This window comes from Lepidochelys olivacea (assembly GCF_965140295.1).
Source record: "Lepidochelys olivacea isolate rLepOli2 genome assembly, chromosome: 6".
Taxonomy (NCBI): Eukaryota; Metazoa; Chordata; order Testudines; family Cheloniidae; genus Lepidochelys; species Lepidochelys olivacea.
In genome coordinates this window covers 23,628,311-23,652,358 of record NC_140416.1, presented here as the reverse complement: position 1 = coordinate 23,652,358, position 24,048 = coordinate 23,628,311, and the positions used below count along the sequence as shown (strand labels likewise).

Sequence of the window (24,048 nt, the reverse complement as noted above, 5' to 3'; positions counted from 1 at the left end):
TTGGCTAATTCCCATTGATGGACCTATCCTTCATGAACTTATCCAATTCTTTTTTGAGCGCAATTATAATTTTGGCCTTCACAACATCCCCTAGCAACGAGTTCCACTGATTGACTGCCATTTAAATGAAATGAATGCTGCCAATATGTAGATACAGAACAGAGATTTTAGCAGCACTTTCACCGTACCATAGAATATCAAACATGATGTTTTCTACTGCTTTGTCATCCTACATATATTATCAAGGTCAAAAGTAATTCATAGTACTGTGCCAACTGCAGACAAATGGAAGCATAACACAAACCAAAGGAAGGTAGACAAAAAATAGGATTTTCAATACCAGAACTGGTCATGGCCCATGTAGAATATCCAGTCTTTGACACTGGGAAGCATATTAGAGTGCACATTGTTTTGCAGTGCTATACTACTGGGAAAAGATTTTCCTGACTTCGGATGTTGATTATTAAGGGCCTGATCCAATGCCGATTGAAATCAGTGGCCATCCTTCCACTGGCTTCAGTGAGAATTTAATCAGCCCCTCAGTGTTCTGAAGAAAAGGGATTTCTAGCCCTCGTAGTGGATTTAGTGTAACTGTAAATATGGCTCCTACTCAAATCAATGTCAAACCTTTCGTGCATCTTTCTAAGCTATTTGCCTCAGTAATATCCTGAAGAATCACTAAGTTCATGAAAATGGAATTTTTAATTAAATTGCTTAAATGTTTAATTAAGTAAATGGTGCCCAGATTCATCAAAATAAAACCAAACAATATGAACAGAGATTATAACTGTCATGTATGGAACCCAACTACTACAGCATGAGAAGAATGACTGCAGGTCAACAGTGGCATCAAGTGGACAAAGACTTACAATCTACATACCACACAGACTATGCTGACAGCTTGTGCCACACGCTCTCAAAGGAACTGCGGAACCACCTGATCAATATCCTCTACAGCAAACAGGGAAAGATTAAGCATGAGCTCTCAAAAATGGATACTCTCATAAAAAAACAACCTTCCACACAAACTTCCTCGTGGCTGGACTTTACAAAAACTAGACAAGCCATTTACAACACAAACTTTGCTTCTCTACAAAAGAAAAAGGATACTAAAGTATCTAAACTACTATATGCCACAAGGGGCCACAACAATGGTTCCCTTAACCCACCCAGCAATATTGTTAATCTATCCAACTATACTCTTAGCCCAGCAGAAGAATCTGTCCTATCTCGGGGCCTCTCCTTCTGCCCCTCCACCCCCACAAACATGACAGAATTCTGTGGTGACCTAGAATCCTATTTTCGACGTCTCCGACTCAAGGAATATTTCCAACACACCTCTGAACAACATACTAACCCACAGAGACCTTCCTACCAACACTACAAAAAGAAGGATTCTGGATGGACTCCTCCTGAAGGTTGAAACTACAGACTGGACTTCTACATAGAGTGCTTCCGCCGACGTGCACGGGCTGAAACTGTAGAAAAGCAGCATCACTTGCCCCTTAACCTCAGCCATGCAGAACACAATGCCATCCACAGCCTCAGAAACAACTCTGACATCATAATCAAAAAGGCTGACAAACGAGGTGCTGTCGTCATCATGAATAGGTCGGAATATGAACAAGAGGCTGCTAGGCAGCTCTCCAACACCACTTTCTACAAGCCATTACCCTCTGATCCCACTGAGGGTTACCAAAAGAAACTACAGCATTTGCTCAAGAAACTCCCTGAAAAAGCACAAGAACAAATCCGCACAGACACACCCCTGGAACCCTGACTAGGGGTATTCTATCTGCTACCCAAGATCCATAAACCTGGAAATCCTGGACGCCCCATCATCTCAGGCATTGGCACCCTGACAGCCGGATTGTCTGGCTATGTAGACTCCCTCCTCAGGCCCTACGCTACCAGCACTCCCAGCTATCTTTGAGACACCACTGACTTCCTGAGGAAACTACAATTCATTGGTGATCTTCCTGAAAACACCATCCTAGCCACTATGGATGTAGAAGCCCTCTACACCAACATTCCACACAAAGATGGACTACAAGCCGTCAGGAACAGTATCCCCGATAATGTCACGGCAAACCTGGTGGCTGAACTTTGTGACTTTGTCCTCACCCATAACTATTTCACATTTGGGGACAATGTATACCTTCAAATCAGCAGCACTGCTATGGGTACCCACATGGCCCCACAGTATGCCAACATGTTTATGGCTGACTTAGAACAACGCTTCCTCAGCTCTCGTCCCCTAACACCCCTACTCGCACTACATTGATGACATCTTCATCATCTGGACCCATGGAAAAGAAGCCCTTGAGGAATTCCATCATGATTTCAACAATTTCCATCCCACCATCAACCTCAGCCTGGTCTAGTCCACACAAGAGATCCACTTCCTGGACACTACAGGGCTAATAAATGAAGGTCACATAAACACCACGCTATACCAGAAACCTACTGACTGCTATTTCTACCTACATGCCTCCAGCTTTCACCCTGACCACACCACACAATCCATCATCTACAGCCAAGCTCTATGATACAACCGCATTTGCTCCAACCCCTCAGACAAAGAAAAACACCTACAAGATCTCTATCAAGTGTCCTTACAACTACAATACCCACCTGCTGAAGTGAAGAAACAGATTGACAGAGCCAGAAGAGTACCCAGAAGTCACCTACTACAGGACAGGCCCAACAAAGAAAATAACAGAACGCCACTAGCCATCACCTTCAGCCCCCAACTAGTGCATCATCAAGGATCTACAGCCTATCCTGAAGGACGATCCATCACTCTCACAGATCTTGGGAGACTGGCCAGTCCTTGCTTACAGACAGCCCCCCAACCTGAAGCAAATATTCACCAGCAACCACACACCACACAACAGAACCACTAACCCAGGAACCTATCCTTGCAACAAAGCCCGTTGCCAACTGTGTCCACATATCTATTCAGGGGACACCATTATAGGGCCTAATCACATCAGCCACACTATCAGAGGCTTGTTCACCTGCACATCCACCAATGTGATATACGCCATCATGTGCCAGCAATGCCCCTCTGCCATGTACATTGGTCAAACTGGACAGTCTCTACGTAAAAGAATAAATGGACACAAATCAGACGTCAAGAATTATAACATTCAAAAACCAGTTGGAGAACACTTCAATCTCTTTGGTCACTCCATTACAGACCTAAAAGTTGCAATTCTTCAACAAAAAAACTTCAAAAACAGACTCCAATGAGAAACTGCTGAATTGGAATTAATTTGCAAACTGGATACAAGTAACTTAGGCTTGAATAGAAACTGGGAGTGGATGCGTCATTACACAAAATAAAACTATTTCCCCATGTTTATTCCCCCGCCCACCCCCCACTGTTCCTTAGACGTTCTTGTCAACTGCTGGAAATGGCCCACCTTGATTATCACGACAAAAAGTCCCCGTTCCCCCCCACTCTCCTGCTGGTAATAGCTCACCTCAAGTGATCTCCTTACAGTATGTATGGTAACACCCATTGTTTCATGTTCTCTGTGTATATAAATCTCCCCACTGAATTTTCCACTGAATGCATCCGATGCAGTGAGCTGTAGCTCACGAAAGCTTATGCACAAATAAATTTGTTAGTCTCTAAGATGCCACAAGTCCTCCTTTTCTTTTTGCGAAAGACTTATTAGCAATTTTGATTTCTTCTAGTAACAAGAATTCTCAACTACTGTTAACTCTTTCGCCACATAAAATATTTAAGAATACATGTGGAAGAATCATGGGAACTTGGGTCATTCTGCCTCCTGAGAGAAAGATGAGTCACCTCTCACCTCCCTAGTGCTATCAGACTAGCGCAGTCTGTTCTGTGGAAAAGATCAAGAAGTTGGTTCTTATCTGGGAACTGAACTCACACCACGGGTGCACAGATAATTTGCTCCAGTGAAACAGTGGGAGAAGGGAGGCCTGCCTGTCAACCTCTTTTAACAAAGCATGCTGCGAAGGGTAAGAGTCTGAGGCCTTATCAAATACAGGCCTTTTTCTTTTTTTGTGACTGTGGAGGAGGACAATGCTGAGGAAAAATGGTGCTGGCTGCTATACCGGGAGGAGAATGCAAGAATAGGTCCAGAAGGATTTTCCCACTTGGAAGACTATCTAGCTATCTTTGGTACTTATCTGGCTCCCATTATCATATCATTTGAGTACCTCACAATCACTGGTGCATTTAGCCTCACAACACCCCTATGAAACAGGGAGGGACTATGAACCCCATTTTACAGATGCAGGAACTGAGGCCCAGAGAGACTAAGGCCCAGATCTTCAAACATATTTAGGTGCTTAATTCCGAAGGACATACAGGGATTTATTACAGAAGTGGGTGGGCAAGGTTCTGTTGCCTGCGATGTGCTGGAGGTCAGACTAGATGATCATGATGGTCCTGACTGAATGGAGACTATCAAACTTGTTAAAAAAAAAAAATCAAGGTTTTCTATAGCAGCAAGTGTAGACACACTTTTAAAGATGCCTATTGGGTTTACCCGAAGCTCTAGAAGGAGCCCTGGGAATGATCAGACTTGACAAGTTTGGGTTACACTCACTCATCCTTGTTTTGGAGGGGGCAGACTGCCTCATTTGTCGCACTCCCCCTCTCCAGGCCCTCTTAAGCTCTGCTCTCCTCCCTAAGGTCCCACATTACATTAAGCATCCCTCTAAGAATGTTGTGATTTTGTGAGCCTCACCCTACTTGAGATTTAAAGCTATACCAACACCATTTTTAAATAGCACTTAATACACTGGTAAAGTTGCTCCACAATGCACACAGCCCTCAGTGCTTAGGGAGTTACGGGGTCAAGACAAGAGCCTGGACTAGGATTGCTTGTAGCTTTTAACTAACTTTTTAATAATTGCTGCTTCTAGAGCAACTGAGACATGGATATTAGCCCAGCTTGCAGAAATGGGGATTTACAACTAGGCTTATTTAAAACAAGAAATAGTGACACACAGTGGAACAGATGACAAAAGTGATTGATCCTTGGCCCTTAAGATATTTTGTGCCACTAGGGCTGCACAAAGGGGCTGAGTATTTCCCCAGCACAGGGTTATCCTGGAGTGGTGTAGAGCTGCCAACCCTTCCTGACCCTTGGTACAGGGACCATTGGGCATGGAAAGCATTCTAGGATAGGGAGCAGATTTGGAGTGTACTGCCTTCTGCTGATCCCTGACCAGTGAAATACAGGACCATTCTAGCCAGTGCAAGTTAGAGAAACCCTGTGGCTGCTCTAACTGGTGCCAGGGGCTGATTTGGCCCCAAGATCAGGCAGCGGCAGCTGAAAATTGCACCCAAAGAATAAGGAAAGAGTTATATGTTTGTACATGATCAAATGAGGGGAGAACAAAATACCCCTCAGCAGCTGAATGAATTGTTATAACTGCATGACAGAAGTAAAACACAACTCAACCACTTACCCAAATTTTGTGCTGAGTGTCCCACCCAGAGATGATCCAATGATTACTCCTATTCCAAAGCAAAGTCCAAGCTTCCCTAATGCATCTGCACGCTCAGCATGAGTAGTCAGATCTGTAATGACCATCTGAGCACCTACACAGATATTTGAAGAAATATAATAAGAAACACTGAACTAAAAGAAACGTATTCTGGTGTCTGAATGATAAATCTATTCCTTGAGGTGACCATGCACAAATGCAAATGACAGAGCTTTCCCAGAGGTCAGGCCTTGTAACACTGAGCCAGATCCTCATGCAATGCCCCACTGAATGGGAACTGACCCCAGGACCTCTTCATCTAAAAGCACAAACTTCTACTATTTGTGCTTAAGGCCTGAGGGCCAGATCAACAAAGAGACTTAGGATATGTCTACACTGCAGTTAAACAGCTGTGGCTGGCCCATGCTGGCTGACTTGGGCTCACAGGCCGTTTAATTGCAGTGTAAAAATTCTGGCTCAGAGCCTGAGCTTTGGGACCCTCCCACATCGCAGGGTCCTAGAGCCCAGATTCCAGCCCAAGCCCGGACATCTACCCTGCAATTAAATAGTCCCGCAGCCCGAGTCAGCTGGCATGGGCCAGCCTTGGGTTTTTAATTGTAGTGTAGGCATACCCTTAAGCACTTAAAACCCTTTGTGGGTTCAGCCCAGAGTCCAGTAGTCAGGAGAAGGAAGAGACTCAGAACCTCTTATGTGGACCAACTGCTAATGGGGGTGAAGACCTCCGTTGGTTTAAACCAGCTGTGTGTAATCCACATGAACACGGTGAGGGTCTTCGTTACCCCCACTGGCGATACTCCATCAGCAACGCAGATTTACACCAGCTGAGCATCTGGCCTGATGGTTTTTACTGGACGCAAATGGCTGGAGCAAAACAGAATGGAATGGTGCAAATGAAAGCCACTGTAATGCAGCTTGCCATGTCTGAGGTACTCACTAATGCTGACGTGCAATTTGCTAGGCTGTGTGTGACCGCATGTTGCTAAAAAATTATTCTGGGACAATTCTTGCTTCGGTGAATGCAGCTGAGACATTTGAAATGGCTGCACTGCAGTGAAGGACATATGCCGTTTATTTTATTGATACGGTTTATTCCATTGGAATGAATTCTGGTCTGCTAAAGAGACACAGCTCTTACCTCTGTCATAAAACCAGGGAATGGAAAAACCCTCTCACCCACTGCAAGTTGCAATGAGTGGGGCCAGGGAGCTTTTGACCTCCTGTCTGGGGTAGAGGGGGAGGAGCTGCTCAAGTACAGCTGTTCCTTTAACAGGAAGGCTGGGAGGGAGCAGAGCAGCTCAGGCATCTAGTTCTTTTTCTAAGAGGGTGTGAGCTGGAGGAGCGATGCTTTTAACAGAATTAGTGGTGGGCATGGAGCAAAATAGCCTGTGAGCTGTGGCTCCTTAAAAAGCATGGGGTAGGGGAGGAAATCTAAAAGAATAGGGCCCAGATGGATGAAAATGCTGGGAAGCAGAGAGCTTTACGTCCATTCAGGAAAGCAGCGGAAATGGCAACTGCACAAGGAGAGGTGCTGGGGGTGAATTGGTTTATTGGGGGGAACGAAGATCCATGGCTGGGGGGGGGGCATAGTAAAGTAGCTTAGTGCTCAAGCAAGTGGATATCAGTGAAACTTTTCAAGCCCAAGTAAAAATAATAAACTATGCTTTGCACTTCTAGAGCACCTTTCATATGAGGGCCTCAGAACACTTCACAGACACGAACAAGTTAAGCTTCATAACCCTGTGGTGTGGTGTGGCCAGGCCAGGCGGTTAGCATTGTCATCTTCCATTTTATAAATGGGAAAGCTGAAGCACAGAGAGACTAAGTTGTGATGCTGTGTGTATGAAAGATGACCATTTGTATCATTGTTGTTACTACTGTTAGACAGGTTTCAGAGTAACAGTCGTGTTAGTCTGTATTCGCAAAAAGAAAAGGAGTACTTGTGGCACCTTAGAGACTAACCAATTTATTTGAGCATAAGCTTTCGTGATGTATGCACCCGATTAAGTGAGCTGTAGCTCATGAAAGCTTATGCTCAAATAAATTGGTTAGTCTCCAAGGTGCCACAAGTACTCCTTTTCTTTTTACTGTTAGACAATTGCAACAAATCTTGCACAAAGTATGGGGTTAAGGAAAAAGTTATGATTTATTAAGTACGATTATCCTGTTTATATGCATGTATCATCTTTGTATCTAAAGCTATGACTATTGGCTATATATGTGTATCTCCAACATGTGTGTTGTTCCTGGGTGACACTCTCCAAATAGATTTGCATCAGGACTAGACAGCTATGTGTTGATGGGCCATTAAAGACACACAGCTCACAACGGGCCATTGAAGAAATTTATCCTGCCCAGTAAGCCTTTCCAGTGGATGCCTCAGAAAGAATATGGGCAATGGCTGCCCCTGTGAGTCAGCAAAGCATGTAAGGACATATGACCCTGGACTCCATCTTGGGCCAGTAACTTTCTGTGAACTTGGCTGTAGGCTTTGTTTGGGACAGTAAATTTCCATGCACATGGCAAAGGATATAAAAGACCTCTGAGAGACCTCCATGTTGCCTCTTTCCTGCTCTAATTCTCTGGACTGTGGATTTACAACTAAAAAGAGCATCTTGAATTGCCGTCTGAGGACCTTCCAATCTTTTGGACGTTACCAGAGAGACTTTACAAACCAGCAGCCTATTCCATCACGGCTACAAACCTGTTATAAGGACTTTGCAATCATTTGTATGTATGTGATCTATTAACCATTTATAACTCTCTTCTTCTATGAATAAATCTTTAATTAGTTTACTGACAATGTGATATTTGGATAAGATCTGAGATTCAGATTGACCTGGGGATATGTCTCTCATCCTTTGGAATGAGTAAGAACCTCACACATGGTGAAATTCGTTTTCGATAACCTTTCATTATATTAGACTAGGTTGTCTGGACCGGAGCCAAGGACTGGAATGCCTAAAGGGAACTGTGTTTGGCTTCTGGTTAACCAGTGTTGTACTGCAGAAGCTCTTTTGTTACTGGCTTGGAGAACCTAATTATAGAATAAACCACCAGTTTTGAGGATTGTCTGCCCTATTTCTTGCAGTCTGCCCTGAGTGTGGCATTCTCAGTGTGGTCTATCCCAGGCACCCGATCACATAAGTGACTTGCTCTAGCTCACACAGGAAATCAGTGGCAGAGCTGGGAATAGAATTTTGTTGTCAGGCATCCCAACAACCTCCTCTAACCGTTAAACATGGTGCCTCATGTTGTTAAAACCCAACTACTCAGAGACTGATTCTGCAACCCTTATTAGTCCTACTGACTTTAACCTACTCGTGTGAGAAAGAATTGCAGGGTCAGGCTCTACAAATGGATTGGAAAATACAGAGCCCAATATTCGGGTCATCTTATCATGTCATTACCTGGTAGCCCATGCATGAACACGGATGGAATTCTGGACAGGAAGAGAAGTGGGACGCTGGTGGAGATGGACAGTAGCAGAAAGAAGGCAGATCCAGAGAGATACGAAAGAGTTAATGCAGCTCGGGTGCCATACTGGTCAGCAAACCTAGCATATAAATTATGCAGCATTTTAGAAATGGAACTTTTTAGCCATTGTAAATATAGTACATCCAGGCTGGCAATGCTATACTGTCATCCCACCCACCCACATTGATCAGATTTTTCACTTTTGAAAACCTGGCCCCAATCGTGGATGCTGAGCACTTGAAAATGTGGCCCTGTGAGAAGTATGAAGCTTTGTCTGGACTAGGATTTAGCAGTGTGGTGTTACGCCCTTTCAGATAACATAGTGCCTAATGTAGTCTAAAATTTGGTGCTAGCGTTTTCAGACATGTGCGTTAAAATGTTTTAAATCTAACCACACACATCTTTAAATCCTGGTCTAGACAAAGCCTGAGAGTGCAGGAGAAACAGTTATTGGTGACTAGACATAAGTCACCACAAGCTAGGTCCTACTAGGCTGTCTGTTTAAAAGATTCAATTAATCTTCATTTTGTTTGGGTTTTCTACTAAGGTTATCAAAAAATTGTGATCTGGCACAAAAATGAGTTATGTTAAACTAAGGAAGCAGAGAATCAAGTAAGGCGTGGCCTAAAAAAAAGACACATTGATTTCACTAAGAGATGATTTTAAACTGATTTACATTAAACCAGTGCAACTTGTGTGTGTAGACAAGCCCTCAGTAAATTTGGGTTTTTGCTGTTTGTAATCCCAGGAGACCAGTTCATGAGATGATCTGGAGTTTTTTTTAAAGAAAAAAAAAATCTAGCAGCTTCGGTGCTTGCAACTTCACATTAGTTTTAAGCAAAGTCATCCAGATACAAGGAAAACTGACTCATTCTCATACTCTGAGGTTTGAAAAAAATGCAGTTAGTGGATTTGTTGTGAATCTCTATTTCCTCATTTTTGCATTTTAGCTAAGATATGGCATTCCCCTTTATATATCTGCTTCCCCATTGGGACAAACAGTTCTCACAGTACCACCCTGGGTGAAGTTTCAATCTCAGATTTGCACAGCAAATTTTGCTTTCAGCACAGCTACTTTGATTTACAACAGTTAAGGATCTGATTCTAATTAGACCCCTGTATTTTGTTCCCCTCATCCCTGCATGCATCTCTCATTGCTATGAGTAGGTATTCCACCCACAGAGAAAGAACAGAGCTTCAGGAGTAAGACCCGCTTTTCACAGATCCAGATCAGAATTATTTTCTATAAATTTGTACATTTATAGAAAAAAAATCACTTGAATTATGCCACTAACACCACCTCAGATTTGTGGACAAGAAGGAATTCATTTCTGGGCTGTATTGGTAGGGAAACTGACTATTATTATTCATAATAATTATTGCTCTCCTATTAGCACCTGTTAGCCCTACTGTGCTAAGCAAGAAATAGTCCCTGCCCTGGAGAGCTGGTAAAGGAAACAGAGGCACAGAAAAGCAACCTTCCCAAGGTCACTGAACAGACCAGTGGCAGAGACAGGAATGTAACCCAAGTCGCCTGCATCCCTGTCCAATGCCCTACCCACTGGACTACTCTGCCTCTCCTTTTGTGCATCTCTGAACAGGGATAATCTATTATCTGCTGTATATTCTCCATATCTATTAGGTTTTTCAAGGCCATCTCCTCTTCTATTTGGAGCAGGAGTACGTATCCCATATCAGCAATTTCCTGCAACTGCTCAGAGGCAGAAACACAGGAGATCCTCAAGTCTTTCCCCCGCCTTCCTTTTGCTAGGGCTGTTCGAACTGTAAATATAGAGTCCTCCTGATTCTAAGCTCACTGATACCAGTGTAAATCAGGAGCAACTGCACTGAAGTCATTTGCTGTGACATAGTGCAATGCCGGTATAAATAAGATCCGAATCAGGCACAGAAATTCTATGATTTCCACTAGAACTATTTATTAATAACATTGGTTAATAACGAAAAAAAAAAAGGCCAAGTTACACTCATCTTCTGGGTTTCCCAGTCCTGCCAATGTTTGTAAAGTTGCTTATATGCGTAAATGATTGCAGGATTAAGGCATTAGATTGCAAGCTCTGCAAAACTAAATGTTTTGGCTAAGCACACTGTCTGGATCCAAATAATCAAATTTAGAGAAATAACTAATACAAAAGCCATTTATATGTTACAATAGTTTTAATTAATATTTATTTCTCTGTAGCCTGTTTAGTAAATCCAAATAGCTTCTTAAAATATTTCCCAAGATTCAGAATGAGGAATGAAGTAGATTTATTTAAAAAAATAAATAACTCTGATCTTCCCCAGGAATGGAAGGTTCACAAGATTGGTTCCTATTTACCTTCCAAAAATAGGACCTCCCAGAAGTTGCAGAACGCCAAAGGTTGTCTGGAGGTAGCCAAATCCAACTGAATCCAATCCCAGGCTCTTTGCCAAGTACTAAATAAAGCGGAGAAAAAGTGAAGTATGTTACATTTCTGAATGTTAAAGAGCTTAGTAAGTACAGGACTACTATAGTAATAAGTGAGCATGTGCATCCGTTCAAAATAAAAATCATATTGCTTGCCCACAGATACAATATAGCATGAGGAATATAAAGGTTATTTGATAAAAATCAAAAGTCTCTGGCCCAGATCAACAGCCAGCGTACATCAACAGGGCTCCGCTGAAGTCACCAATTTACATCAGCTGTGGACCTGGCTCTCTATTTTTACACTATTGCATGCAGTGTTGCTGTAGCTGCGTCGGGCCCAGGATATTAGAGAGATAAGGTGAGTGAGGTGATATCTTTATTGGACCAACTTCTGTTGGGGAGAGAGAGAAGCTTTTGAGCTACACAGAGCTCTTCTTCAGGTCTGGGAAAGCTACTCAGAGTGTGACAGCTAAATACATGATGCAACAGATAGTTTAGCGCAGGGGTTCTCAAACTGGGGGTCATGAGGTTATTACGGGTAGGGGGTTGTGAGCTGTCAGCCTCCACCCCAAACCCTGCTTTGCCTCCAGCATTTATAATGGTGTTAAATATATAAAAAGTGTTTTTAATTTATAAGGGGGGGGGCACACTCAGACGCTTGCTATGTGAAAGGGGTCACCAGTACAAAAGTTTGAGAACCACTGGTTTAGCGTAAGTAGCGAGCACATATTTTAATGGACCATTCAAGGTGAAGTGGCCGGTTAACATCCCTATAGTCACAGGACAAAAAGGGAGAGGGGATCAGTTGTTGTAATAAGCCATAAATCCAGTGCCTGTATTAAGATCATGATTTTTAGTGTCTAGCAGAGAGTTATACATTTAAGCTCCCAGTGTTGTGCAAGGTTTCCTTTGAGGATGTTCCCCCATGGCAGATATAGGTGTTTTTGTCTTGTATCATTTTTCAGTGTGTAGTGATTGCCTGGTTTCACGCACATTGCTGTAAAAAGCCACAAATGAAGTGCACCCAGTGCACTAAATGCCCCAATAATAACGAACTTTAACCCACAAACTCCCTTGACTACAGGGGTGTTAACGGGTCACTTCACCTTGAATTGTCTCTTGAAATATGTGTTAACGACTTATGCTAAACAATCTGTTCCGCTTGTTTCAGAGTAGCAGCTGTGTTAGTTTGTATCCGCAAAAAGAAAAGGAGTACTTGTGGCACCTTAGAGACTAACAAATTTATTTGAGCATAAGCTTTCATGAGCTACATCCAATGAAGTGAGCTGTAGCTCACAAAAGCTCATGCTCAAATAAATTTGTTAGTCTCTAAGGTGCCACAAATACTCCTTTTCTTTTTGTTCAGCTTGTATTTAGCTGTGACACTGTTGAGTACCTTTCCCAGACCTGCAGAAGAGCTCTGTGTAGCTGGAAAGCTTGTCTCTCTCACCAACAGATGTTGGTCCAATAAAAAAAATATTACCTCACCCACCTTGTCTCTCTGTTTTCACACTGGCATTTTGAGGCAGACAAGGAAGTTCTTAACAACTCAGCTAATGCTGAAGGGGATGATTTAACTTTACCCCTCGTTTGCCTTTGGATATGAAGTGCACATCACTCTGAGCACCACACAGGAGGATCTTGTGGATCACGTCATCATGACACCCTATTTAATCAAGCAAGCTGCATTAACAGCAAATATCACATAAACAAAATGGCATCTGTACTACCAGTCCCCTCCACATCCCAAAGCTGGAAGCACCCTAAAAAACCTTGTGCCCAAGGGACAGATGCCTCAGACTCAGGCTTTTGCTTTGTAATGTTTAATGCAAAAGTAACATTTTGAAGCTTCCGAAGCACTTAATACCACCTGTGCACAGAGTCACCAGCCCTATAAATCTGACACTTTCACTACCACTAAATACACTAAACACATTTTGTAAATGAGAGAGCCACCTTGCATTGCCATATGGCATATCCTGGGACTGTTCATGCTGTGATACTGTGCACTGCATAAAATTAATTTGCCTAAAAATGTACATATGTAGAAAATCACTCAAACTACAGCAAACAGCTTCTTTCTTGTAGCCCAGCCTATACACTTGTAGCCAGCCAACACTTAATACTCCAGTGTGAGTTCACCATCCTTGGGTATTTAGAGGGACATTATAAATGCAAGACATTTTACTGTCTGGACAGTTTTACACACTATTTATTACAACCAGTATTTGAGAATACTGCCGCTGAAAGAGTAAAGCAAATAATATATCTAGCACAGGTATTTCTGTGGGTTTAATCTTTGTATTGGAGAGAGCTTGGTGAATAGTCAGAATTCCTTCTGTGTGGAAAGTTAGTTTTACTTAGTCTCATAGCCCAGCGTGATTACATCAGTCACCCACAGACAAGCACTAAGAGACCATGCAACAGAGCAGCCGCTGTTGGGCTGGTTTATGAAAGGGGGGCACAGAGTGCACTGTCTCTGGAGACACAGAGATGGGAGAGAGCTCTCATAGCAGGCGAGAGAAGAAAAATGAGGAAAAGAAAAATAAGAGGAAGAGCTCAGAGCTGTGAGTGGAGTGGGAACTACATTTTTACTTGATAATATCCTTTTAAAATGACCTGCAACTTGATTACCGCAGCATCCCCCAGTCTGGCTTTGGCACCTGCAACTCTGTGCCCTCTAGGCCATTGAAATTGCTGCTACAGAGATCATCTTCTTGACTCATTGTTCTGATCACACCAACACCACTTTTGAGACCCACCCTTGACTCCGCCTCCTGGACTGCATCAAACACAGATTTCTTGGCCTTCCATACAGACACCTTCACAATTCAGCCCTGCCATAACTAATCCGTCCTATTGTCTTAATGCAACCTCCATCCCCACCTCTACTTGGACAACAGGGCCAGTTGCAATCTTCCACAAACACTTTTGCTCTCTCTACCACGAAGCCTCTTACATGTGGGGAAAGTGCCCTGTCAAAATCTGTAAAGCCACTATTTTATCAACCTTCAAATCCCTCCTTAAAATTCACCTCTTGCATGGTGTCTACAGAAAGCTGCCACCCGAGAACCACTGGACAAGTGGCGCGTTGTGATTACAGGCTCCTGACTGGCTTATTACACATACATACTGTGCACAAAGCGGTCTATGCTAATATATTCTATTATTGTTACCCTATGCTCCCTCCCCATGCCTGCTTGTTAGTTCACCTACCTACTACAGCTTGTGTTTTAGATTATAAACTCTTTGGAGCAGGGACTGCACTTTGTGTTTGCACAGGGCCCAGCATAATGCAGCACGCGTCCGGCAGAGGCCTCTAGCCACTACTGCAATATAAAAAATAATCATCTGCCTGCCGTGCTTAATTGGTAATGAAAGAAGTGCCAGGGCTCAAGCAATTTCATAATTGACACGGCAAGCCCAAAGGTCCCGGGGATATGAACTGCCAAGCCTCGACGTGCTGGGGCTCAGCCTGATAAGCCCTGGTACAAATTAAGTACTGTCTGCCTGTCATTAGTTATGTGCATCTATTCACCGAATGTACATGGAGTGCCATGTGAAAGGCCAATATATTCACTTACATCTGACTTTCTAGTCAGATCTAAACTTTCTCCCCTATTTCCTGGTAGAAAGTCTCCTCTAATGTTGTTGAAAAACTGAATAGTCTGTGTTGAAAGAAAGTGGTCTGGTCTATTAAAGCAGGCTCAAATGGTACTCACTGGAATGATCCCAATCTGCATGAACAAGCAGGTTAGGTCCATGGCTGTGATCAGATAAGTGAGCCGGATCACTTGCTGCTTTTGGATCATATTTTCTGGCTTGTTCTGGTCCTGCAAGATCGCTCTCTTGAATATCAGTTCCTGTTTCTCTCCTCCAGAGCTGGCCCCTTCATTCATGCACACTGCCCAGGCTGAAATGTAACCTGAAAGGGAACTTTTAGCTAGGCACATAAGCTCATTTACATACAAGGTGCAAAAGTCACATTTGCAATTTGAGGCTTAAGGGCGTGAAAGCTGCTGAGTCACTGTGTTTTGCTGAGTCTTTTTCTTTTATTTCGTTTTTACAAATGGAGACCTTCCGTGTTATCTTTGATCCCGACATTAGAGTGGACCACTTTAATGACAAGGAATCTCATTCATGTTTCTTGTTCTCGACTTAACCATTGGATTAAACAGAACTGTTGTAGTGTTAAAGAAGAAGGCCATTTTTAGAATCCCAGCAGAGCTGCAGTTCAACTCAGTACCAAAGGGCTAAAATTATAGAGCACAACAGTCCCTCACTTTGTAATTGTTACTGCGTCAACACCTTAAGGGTATGTTGCAGGGGCGGCAAACTACAGCCCGTGGGCCAGATCTGGCCCGTCAGGGCTTTGGATCTGGCCCATGGGATTGCCGCCTCCGTGGTGCCATGGGCCCCGCGCCACTCCCGGAAGCAGCCGACACCACATCCCTGCAGCCCCTGGAAGGGGGAGAGGGCAGAGGGCTCCGTGCGCTGCCCTTGCCTGTGGGTACCTCCCCCTGCAGCTCCCATTGGCTGGGAACAGGGAACCGTGGCCAATGGGAGCTTTGGGGGAGGTACTCACAGACGAGGGCACCACACAGAGCCCTCTGCCCTCCCTCCTCCAGGGGCCGCAGGGACATGGTGCTGGCTGCTTCCGGGAGTGGCGTGGGGCCAGGGCAGGCAGGCAGGGAGCCTGCCCTGGCCCCGGTGCGCGCCACTGCCACCCTGGAGCCGCTCCAGGTAAGCAGCGTCAGGCCAGAACCCGCACCCTGAACCCTTCCTGCACCCCAACCCCCTGCCGCACCCCTCCTGCGCCTCAACCCCCTGCCCTGAGCCCCCCTGTGCACTCCTCCCTGCACCCCTGCCCTGAGCCCCCTCCCACACTCTGAACTCCTTCCTGCACCCAACCCCCTTCCCTGAGCCCCCTCGTACATCCCGCACCCCTCCTCTGCCCCAACCCCTTGCCCTGAGCCCCTTCCTGCACCCCGCACCCCAACCCCCTGCCCCAGCCCTACATTCATGGCCCTGCATGCAATTTCCCCAACCAGATGTGGCCCTCGGGCCAAAAAGCTTGCCCACCCCTGGTATGTTGAGTCACCACTTTTTTTCAGCTGACTGTTTTGGCTTCTCTAAGTGCTGCCTTTTTAAAAAACAAAAAATGGCAAGCCAAAATAAACATGATTAGTATTGATTTTAAAAAGTGGAAAATGAAACATGATGTGGAATCACATTCAAGCCCTGAGTCTTTGTGCTACTTTTAATGGATCTGTGCAGACACTGGACCAAGCCCTGCTCTCTCACTCATAGACATGGAAGGTAATCTGCAGTTACACCTAAAGCGGAACTGGACCCTAGGGCTCTAAAAGGGAACGTAAAGGGCAACCTGTGATCTTGAGGGAAGACAGAGAGCCAACAACTCAGAGCTTTGACTCCAATGAGAAAGTGCATTTACTCCATGCTTTTAAGGTTTCAAATGGCTTATCAGGTACTCTCTTACTAACTTAGTCATGGCTGTGCCCATTTATGGTAGTTAGTAGATTGACATATGCCATGTGTGCTTGTTATTATTTAATATTTATATTACCATGGGGTCCAGAGGCCCAGATTTGGGATCAGTGATGTATTCATAAATGTTAAGGCCAGAAGGGATCACTGTGATCTACTAGTCCAGCCTTAATGCGGGGTGCAGCCCTCCGGTGGGGCATAAAGGACTGGCTGAAGGAGCCAGGTGGATGTCACGTAGATTGAGATGAGGACTAACAACACATGAGGAGATTGCAAGGCAGGTAATGGTTTCATTTTCCTGAATGGTGGTTCAAGTTTTCCAAAGTTTAAGAAACACTGGTCTAGTCTGACCTTCTACAGAACAGAGGCCATAAAACTTCAGCTGGTGATCCTGCAGCAAGCCAGGACCCCGCTGTGGTAGGAGCTGCACAAACACACAGCCTGCAAACACTCACATGTGACTTCACTGACACCGAAGTCAGTGAAACTAGTCCAGGATTGCCAACCCCAGGTGTTCAAAATTCACCCGTCAGGTCCCCAAAAGCCCAGAAGATTGGCTTTAAAAAAATCGTATAATTTTAAAAACAATAATATTTTGGCCTCTTTTTATTTACCTGTTGATTTCTGAACCTGTAGGGTCACACTTTGTAGCTTTTTTCCTGCAATAAAGGCTGGAAATTGACCTCATTTACCTGACTCCAGGAGCTGAGGCTCTAAGAAAAATACCAAATTTTGCAAGACCATGATAAACGGTGACAATGGCACATCTGTAAAATGACCTGTGTGTGTTTGCAGGGTTGGCTCCATAGAGGGTGTCATGGTTCTTGTAACTGTTGGGGAGGCAGACTGTAAACACTTTGGAGCAGGGACCATTCTTTTGTATTTGTACAGAGCCTCGCACAATGGGGCCCTGGCCCATGACAGGGGTCTTAGCCAACACTACCACAATACAAATAAATAGGGAGGTTTCATGTTACAGGGGGAGGTGTTACCATAGTCAGAGAGTTCAGAGCAACACCATATTTTGCCAAATAAGCTGCAGCATGAAGAGCTGAAAGCAACACAGAGAAGAGACATGGTTATTGACTCTGATATTGTAAACGCCGTGCTCAAGTAGAGTCAAACCCCTATACAACCAGGGTCACATTTGTCACAGAAGAAGAGGAAATTACTTACAGGCTGACAGTTTTGTGGAAGATTGGTGCTAACATTCAACTCATCTGAGCATGAAAGAATGGGTTCTTCAGCAGCTGAATTTCCTGGAAGAGAGCCGCAAACAGCGTAAAACAAACTTCCTGGTTGAGAGTATGATGGGACAGGGGACTGTGAACAAATTATAATACTCAATATACGAGTAAAATTAACAACAAAAGTCTGTCTTAGAGATTTTGAGACCATCAGAAATCCAGTCCAGACAAAGAACATGTAATTACTTACTGCTGACAGGAAAAGCTGCCGATCTGCACTTAAAAATCTTCAGTGAGTTGATTGATCAGCATGTCTAAATTGGAGCTGAAAACAGTCTATGTAAAGGCTACCAAAGAAATTTGGTCACACACCCCACTACTCCTCCCACAGCTGTGCTCCATACTGCACTGCCAAAAGGAGTCTGTATGCAGTCTCCCTATGTGCACTTTGGATTGACCTGATGTTTACTGGCACTAAGAAAGGAACTGAGATGAGAGGCCAGTTTTCGCGTCTAGCCTGTAGATCAAGGTACCGAAGGGACAAGACTCTGAAGAGGTTACACCTAAAGTTAAGCTCTGAGGCCAAGATTTTCAATATTCAAAACTGCTAATTTTGGATGAGTCAATGAACTGAGGAGCAAGCCACTCTGTCTGGCTTGTTCCTCTTTGAAGTCAGAGTAAGTTACAATGCAAAATGCATCAAAAGCTACTGCTTATCAGTATGATTTCACACCTCCACTAGGAGGCCCTGTGGGTTCAGCTTTTTGAGAGGTATCAGAATGGCCTCAGTTCCATGGGATCTTCACGGATATCTCCCACAGATCTCCAGATAATGCAGCTCATTGCGATCATTCCCACTTTACCAATGTGAAGCCTCCAGCCCCACAAGGAGGCATGACTAGATGGTCCATGTTCTCTTTCCACCCAGCTTTACAAGGAAAGGGAGCATCCTCCCCTGTAGAAGCCCTTGAGGAATTCCACCATGATTTCAACAATTTCCATCCCACCATTAACCTCAGCGTGGACCAGTCCACACAACAGATCCACTTCCTGGATACTACGGTGCTAATAAGCGATGGTCACATAAACACCACCCTATACCAGAAACCTACTGACCGCTATGCCTACCTACCTGCCTCCAGCTTTCATCCAGATCACACCACACGATCCATTCTCTATAGCCAAGCTCTATGATACAACCGCATTTGCTCCAACCCCTCAGACAGAGACAAACACCTACAAGATCTCTATCAAGCATTCTTACAACTACAATACCCACCTGCTGAAGTGAAGAAACAGATTGACAGAGCCAGAAGGGTACCCAGAAGTCACCTACTACAGGACAGGCCCAACAAAGAAAATACCAGAACACCACTAGCCATCACCTTCAGCCCCCAACTAAAACCTCTCCAACACATCATCAAGGATCTACAACCTATCCTGAAGGACGATCCATCACTCTCACAGATCTTGGGAGACTGGCCAGTCCTTGCTTACAGACAGCCCCCCAACCTGAAGCAAATACTCACCAGCAACCACACACCACACAACAGAACCACTAACCCAGGAACCCATCCTTGCAACAAAGCCTGTTGCCAACTGTGTCCACATATCTATTCAGGGGACACCATTATAGGGCCTAATCACATCAGCCACACTATCAGAGGCTCGTTCATCTGCACATCTACCAATGTGGATCTATGCCATCATGTGCCAGCAATGCCCCTCTGCCATGTACATTGGCCAAACTGGACAGTCTCTACATAAAAGAATAAATGGACACAAATCAGACGTCAAGAATTATAACATTCAAAAACCAGTTGGAGAACACTTCAATCTCTTTGGTCACTCCATTACAGACCTAAAAGTTGCAATTCTTCAACAAAAAAACTTCAAAAACAGACTCCAACGAGAGATTGCTGAATTGGAATTAATTTGCAAACTGGATACAATTAACTTAGGCTTGAATAAAGACTGGGAGTGGATGGGTTATTACACAAAGTAAAACTATTTCCCCATGTTTATTCCCCCCCTCCACCTCCGACTGTTCCTCAGATGTTCTTGTCAACTGCTGGAAATGGCCCACCTTGATTATCACTACAAAAGGTTTTCTCCCCCCTCCTCCCTCCCCGTCCCGCTCTCCTGCTGGTAATAGCTCACGTTACCTGATCACTCTTGTTACAGTGTGTATGGCAACACCCATGGTTTCATGTTCTCTGTGTATATAAATCTCCCCACTGTATTTTCCACTGAATGCATCCGATGAAGTGAGCTGTAGCTCATGAAAGCTTATGCTCAAATAAATTTGTTAGTCTCTAAAGTGCCACAAGTCCTCCTTTTCTTTTTTCCTAGAACACTGTCAGTAGATGGAGCACTTCACCCAGGTAGTAAATGACAAATAGGGAGATGGCAGAGATAATAATCCTACACTTCCTTAATGGAGAAGGCCCTGAGCACCATGCCAGTTAAACAAGCACACCCAGCTCTTATTGAAGTGCAACAGGGGCTGCACCCACACAACTGATAGGATGACACAAGTCCCAGGATCTTTACATTCAGAGTTCTATGTAGCTTTCCTCATGTTTGCTCTCTCCTATCCTCTCATTCACAGCCTAGCCCTAGACAGTCTTATTTAGGGTTCAGCAAAATCAGTTTTTGCTGAAAACAGAGAAGGAGGAAAGAGGCATGGGGAAAGGAAGGAGCAGATCTTGGGGTAGAGATGTGGGGTTGAGAGACAAAGAGGCTTAAAGAACTGGCGGAGAGTCTGGTGCATGAAGTTAAGCCTTTGCTGAATCAATTTGAGGCTGAACCTTCCTGAAAGTGAAAAGCTAATTTTGTTTAAAATGTCACAGTTGTTTTCAATTTAAAGTGGTTCAAATTAACCCCTTTTTAGTTTTATGGGTTCCCTCCCTCCCTCCCCCAATATTATTTTTACATGAAAACCACAACTGAATTTTTTTGTATACCAGAAACCTGATTTTTTTGTTTCTGAAAACTAAGACTTTCAATAACCATTTTCATAAACATTAAAAAACAAACGAACAACCAACCCCCTATTTGGGCCTGAATTTTTTCATTGCAATTCTTATTTTTTAAGACTAGGTCATTTTTCAGCAGCAAAAAACAACTAAAATAAAACAAAAAACCCCACAAAATCCCCTCCCCCTACAACTAATTCAAAAATTTCCAACCAGCTCTGGGTTTTATTATGAGTGTGCGCACACACACACGGTATTGCAAGCCATTTTCCTTCCATCCCTTTTTTCTTCAGTATAACCTCATCCCACTTTTGTCTCATGCGGGTGGGTTTTGTTATATTCCCTGACAGACAGTACTTCCATAGTCTAGTTACCCTGAATTATCAGACAGTGCTCCTAGCACCTGGTAGCAGAAAAGTGGCTTGGGGAAAGGCTGCTTTATTATTAACATTGTTATAAGAAGAGCCTGCAGAACTAAAGAAGCCATAGTAGGTGCTGACTGTGGAGGAAAGGTTCCTCTTTCTTCAGCATGGTCAGAGTTGACCCATTCTCATTGATCTTAAGGCCACAAGGGACCATTATGATTATCTAGTCTGACCGACCCCTTGTTATAACACAGGCCATACCAAAAAAAAAAAAAAAAAAGGATGGAGAATCCACCGCTTCCCTTGGTAGTTTGTTCCAACAAGTTTAATCATTCTAGTTAATACAAATTGCAAAAGGAGGTTTCATGGATTACAGTTAACTGAGTACAAGAAAAACTGTTTTTCCACCTGAAGTTTTGGTGGTGAAGCTTTTTGCCCTGATGATGCAAACACACATATGCTTTCCTGTGACTAGCCCTATTGGAGTCAGTAAGTGTTTGCAAGATTGCCTTACATTTCATTAACCTATCCACCTTAACATTTCCAACTTCCTACATGCTACATCCTATACATGAATTTTTAAAATGCTACCCCTTTGAAATCAGATGCCCTGCTAATGGGCCACACTGCATGATTACTAACTTGTTTCCAGGGAAAAATTCTTCTTACCAAGCTTGGAATGATGGGTATGCATCATCCAAAACCAGTGGCCATCTATTGTGCATGCTAACTAGATCCAGTATATAGCTCAAGTCAGCAGAATCTCTGTTACAGTTAACCCAGACTTCCTTACACAGGACAATATTCAAACATCAAAGAATTAATTGTATTAATTTAAAAAGATGAAGTGAGGGAGGGAGATTAAATCAGTTAAACAGTCAGAGACAAAAAAGTCTCAGCATCTCTTTTCCCATTCTCCATATGGCTGTAATCCTGACCCTGGAACTGCTACCTTTCGGTGGAATTTATGGGCAAAAGGCAAACTTCACCATTGGCATTAGAAAGCCCCACTCCACTGAAGTCCAAGTAGCCTGGCACACACTTATGCCAGTGGTGAATTTGGTTCCACAATTTAGCTGAGAGTCAACAGCAGTTTGAGAAAAATATGTTTGGCTGAAACTTACAGAATCAGATGTACCACTGGGCCAAATTCTACTCTTGGTTACCGAGTTGTAAACTTCCACTGAAGCCAATGACACTATAAAATGGAAATCTTGTTAATTAATTCTTTGATCCTTTGTAGTAGTAATGTTAGTGAAGAATTGGCATTGGAGAAGCATAGCAGTTTTATCTGAAAGCACCTTACTAGAGTTAGTAGACTAGATAATTGTTGATAGCATGTGATAACTAATTTGTCACACTTTAAAAAAGATTAGGGCTTTCAAGCGATTAAAAAAATTCATCACATGATTAATCACACTGTTAAACAATAATAGAATACCATTTACAAATGTCAAATTATGTACAAAAAACCTGCATTCAAAAATAAAACAATATAAAACTTTAGAGCCTACAAGTCCACTCAGTCTTACTTCAGCCAATCACTCAAACAAGTTTGGTTACATTTGTAGGAGATAATGCTGCCCACTTCTTGTTTTCAATGTCACCTGAAAATGAGAGCAGATATTCACATGGCACTGTTGTAACCAGTGTAGCAAGATATTTACGTGCCAGATGTGGTAAATATTCATATGTCCCTTCAAGCTTCAACCACCATTCCAGAGGACACGCATCCATGCTGATGAAGGATTCTGCTCAGTAACGATCCAAAGCAGAGTGGACCGATGCATGTTCATTTTCATCATCTGAGTCAGATGCCACCAGCAGAAGGTTGATTTTCTTTTTTGGTGGTTCAGGTTCTGTAGTTTCTGCAGCTGAGTGTTGCTCTTCTAAGACTTCTGAAAGCATGCTCCACACGTTGTCCCTTTCAGATTTTGGACAGAACTTTAGATTCTTAAACCTTGGGTCAAGTTCTGTAGCTATCTTTAGAAATCTCACATTGGTACCTTCTTTGTATTTTGTCAAATCTGCAGTGACAGTGTTTATAAATCAAACAACATGTGCTGGGTCATCATCTGAGACTGCTATAACATGAAATATATGGCAGAATGCGGGTAAAACAGAGCAGGTGACATACAATTCTCCCCAGAGGAGTTCAGTCACAAATTTAATTAACACACTATTTTTTTTAACGATCAGCAGCAGCATGGAACCATGTCCTCCAGAATGGTGGCTGAAGGGGCATACGAATGTTTAGCATATCTGGCTAAATACCTTGCAATGCTGGCTACAAAAGTGTCATGCAAACACCTGCTCTCACTTTCAGGTGACACTGAAAATAAGAAGCAGGCAGCAGTATCTCCCGTAAATGTAAACAAACTTATTTGTCTTAGCGATTGGCTGAACAAGAAATAGGACTGAGTGGACTTGTAGGCTCTAAAGTTTTACACTGTTTTGTTTTTGAGTGCAGTTATGTAACAAAAAAAATCTACATTTATAAGTGACACATTCCTGATAGAGATTGCACTACAGTACTTGTTTGAGATGAATTGAAAAATACTATTTCTTTTGTTTGTCATTTTTACAGTGCAAATATTTGTAATAAAAATAATATAAAGTGAGCACTG

At 43.4% G+C, this 24,048-nt stretch overlaps 1 protein-coding gene across 3 annotated transcripts in view; it reads right to left on the bottom strand.

Moving 5' to 3' along the window:
- The window catches only part of SLC67A1 (solute carrier family 67 member 1), a 142,342-nt gene that overhangs the window by 93,392 nt on the left and 24,902 nt on the right, over positions 1–24,048 (bottom strand). The window contains exons 2-6 of one of the 3 annotated variants that reach the window (XM_084631917.1): positions 18,068–18,150; positions 15,106–15,319; positions 11,312–11,409; positions 8,907–9,052; positions 5,461–5,593 (exon numbers count right to left, since the gene is read on the bottom strand). In XM_084631917.1, the coding sequence (XP_084488043.1) occupies positions 5,461–5,593; positions 8,907–9,052; positions 11,312–11,409; positions 15,106–15,319; positions 18,068–18,102 (626 nt within the window). In that variant the 5' untranslated portion in view covers positions 18,103–18,150. Of the gene's footprint in view, positions 1–5,460; positions 5,594–8,906; positions 9,053–11,311; positions 11,410–15,105; positions 15,320–16,970; positions 17,034–18,067; positions 18,151–24,048 lie in introns of those variants that run through there. The other 2 variants (XM_084631918.1, XM_084631916.1) reach the window with 2 other exon arrangements.